The sequence below is a fragment of the Penaeus monodon genome, chromosome 32 (assembly GCF_015228065.2).
Source record: "Penaeus monodon isolate SGIC_2016 chromosome 32, NSTDA_Pmon_1, whole genome shotgun sequence".
Taxonomy (NCBI): Eukaryota; Metazoa; Arthropoda; class Malacostraca; order Decapoda; family Penaeidae; genus Penaeus; species Penaeus monodon.
The window spans coordinates 24,203,463-24,205,292 of record NC_051417.1 but is presented as its reverse complement, the minus strand read 5'-3'; the positions used below and the strand labels follow the sequence as shown (position 1 = coordinate 24,205,292).

Here is a 1,830-nt window from a genome sequence, read left to right as displayed (position 1 = left end):
AACCCTTTCTTCTGGTACCTTACAATCTTTATTTTTTCTAATTTCTGTCCACTGTAAATTGGAAAGTAAACGTTCCCTGTGACTGAAGAGGCTCATATAATTACTAATTTGTACCATCAAGTCCCCTTTTTAAAAGCTATTTCAAATAGCAGTCAGGTTGCTTCAATGATGAGAGATACCCTTTACTTCAGAAAAAAAAATACTGCAGTATTATATTATATATACCTGTAGCTTCAATAACAAGAAATATAGAACTTCAACTTCAAGATAATACAGATGGCAATATGAAAACACTCGCCTGGTCGCCTAACGTTTTAATGCTTTCAAGGGTACACTTTAGTTGTCCGATGCTTACCAAAGCCAATGTATTTTCTGCCACGAAAAAAAACCCATCCACCTGGAGGCGGATTGATTATACTATAATACAAATGATCACGCAAAATGCTCGTATACGGAGATCCAAGAAAAGTAAATGAACACGTATTAGAATATAGGTGATAGAAACTGCACAGTAGGGGTATTGCACATATATTTATTGAACAGTTACAGAGGCTTCTAGACTACACACTTAAACAAAACAACTATTGTATGGAGTTTATTTCTCCAGTATTATGAAAATCTAGGATGTTTTGGATTTAAATAATTATCCAGTTTGGCAAATCACTGATACTAAAAACTGGGTTCGTGTGGGCGCCGTTTGTGCAGGTATCGTGAAACTACGGTGCCATGAATTTACAATTTTCTCCTTTAAATGTTTATCACTTGGTCCCATTTCATATCTACTTTTACCTATTTAATTTCTATAAGTTTACAGTCATATATAAATGAAAAAATAATGTGGAACACGAATAACATCAAAGTCTTTCTGGAGGTCAAAGTTAGAAATAAGTTTATAGCTGTTTGAAATGCTCCAATCCACTTTTAATTGCAAACACCTTTCCGTTTCCTGTATCACAGCTGCGCGCAGATTAATCAGAATGGCACCACGACACTGGCATTACCTAAATGCTTTCATTACAACATGTAAAGGAACTCATCGTCTCTTTTTCATGCTGCCAGTTACAAGTCAGAACCATGCCGGCTTCTCATGTGACTTCGAAGCCTTGCTCTGACCGCTGCTCGATACGGGCAGTATGGACAGGCATAAGGCTTCTCTCCTGTGTGTACCCTCACATGTTTTCGGAAGTCATTCTTGTGATAGAAGTTCTTGGAGCAATGGTGACAGGTGAAGCGGAACGGCGAGCCCACCTGAGGGAGAGCGAAAGATACATCAACTTAGCGATCACTACTTTTCTTTGATGTACAAGTAAAACAAAATGTGTAAATAACTGGATATATTACTGCTAGCGCATAGTATTACATTTCTTGCTTTTTATCCATAATTGTTTTAGAATACAGATAGCATGTTTTCATTTACTTTTGTGAATGATAGGAGGTATGAAATACTTTACTCAGAGGTATTTTGAGTTTTCTTGACATGGTAGTTTTCAAGTTGGCCATATAATCAAAGTACTGAAACATGAAAAAAAATAAATCCTGATTATATTAGCCGACTGAATTAGCAAATTTTGTGTCCAGTAGTTTTTCCACACAGAATTTCAAGTACCTAAAGTCCGTCTTAAAAAGGAAGGCCTTTTTATTAATAAAATGTGTTGGTTACATTGCAGGTCTAGAAACAATTACTCTTCATAGGCAGTGTTATGGGTAACACAAAGTGCCTCATTATGTGACTGTTCACATATAAATGTTGCTGCATAAATATAACACCGTATCAATTGTTCCTCTTGTTTTGATCAAATCCTTTAATCCTTTGTACATGTACATCAGATT

At 35.9% G+C, this 1,830-nt stretch overlaps 1 protein-coding gene across 1 annotated transcript in view; it reads right to left on the bottom strand.

The window, feature by feature from the left end:
- The window catches only part of LOC119593611 (zinc finger protein 771-like), a 2,312-nt gene extending 812 nt beyond the window's left edge, over positions 1–1,500 (bottom strand). Inside the window, exons 1-2 of the mRNA XM_037942565.1 lie at positions 1,447–1,500; positions 1,114–1,248 (exon numbers count right to left, since the gene is read on the bottom strand). Coding sequence (XP_037798493.1) covers positions 1,114–1,248; positions 1,447–1,500 — 189 coding nt within the window. The remainder of the gene's footprint in view (positions 1–1,113; positions 1,249–1,446) is intronic.
- Between the last annotated feature and the right edge of the window lie 330 nt (positions 1,501–1,830).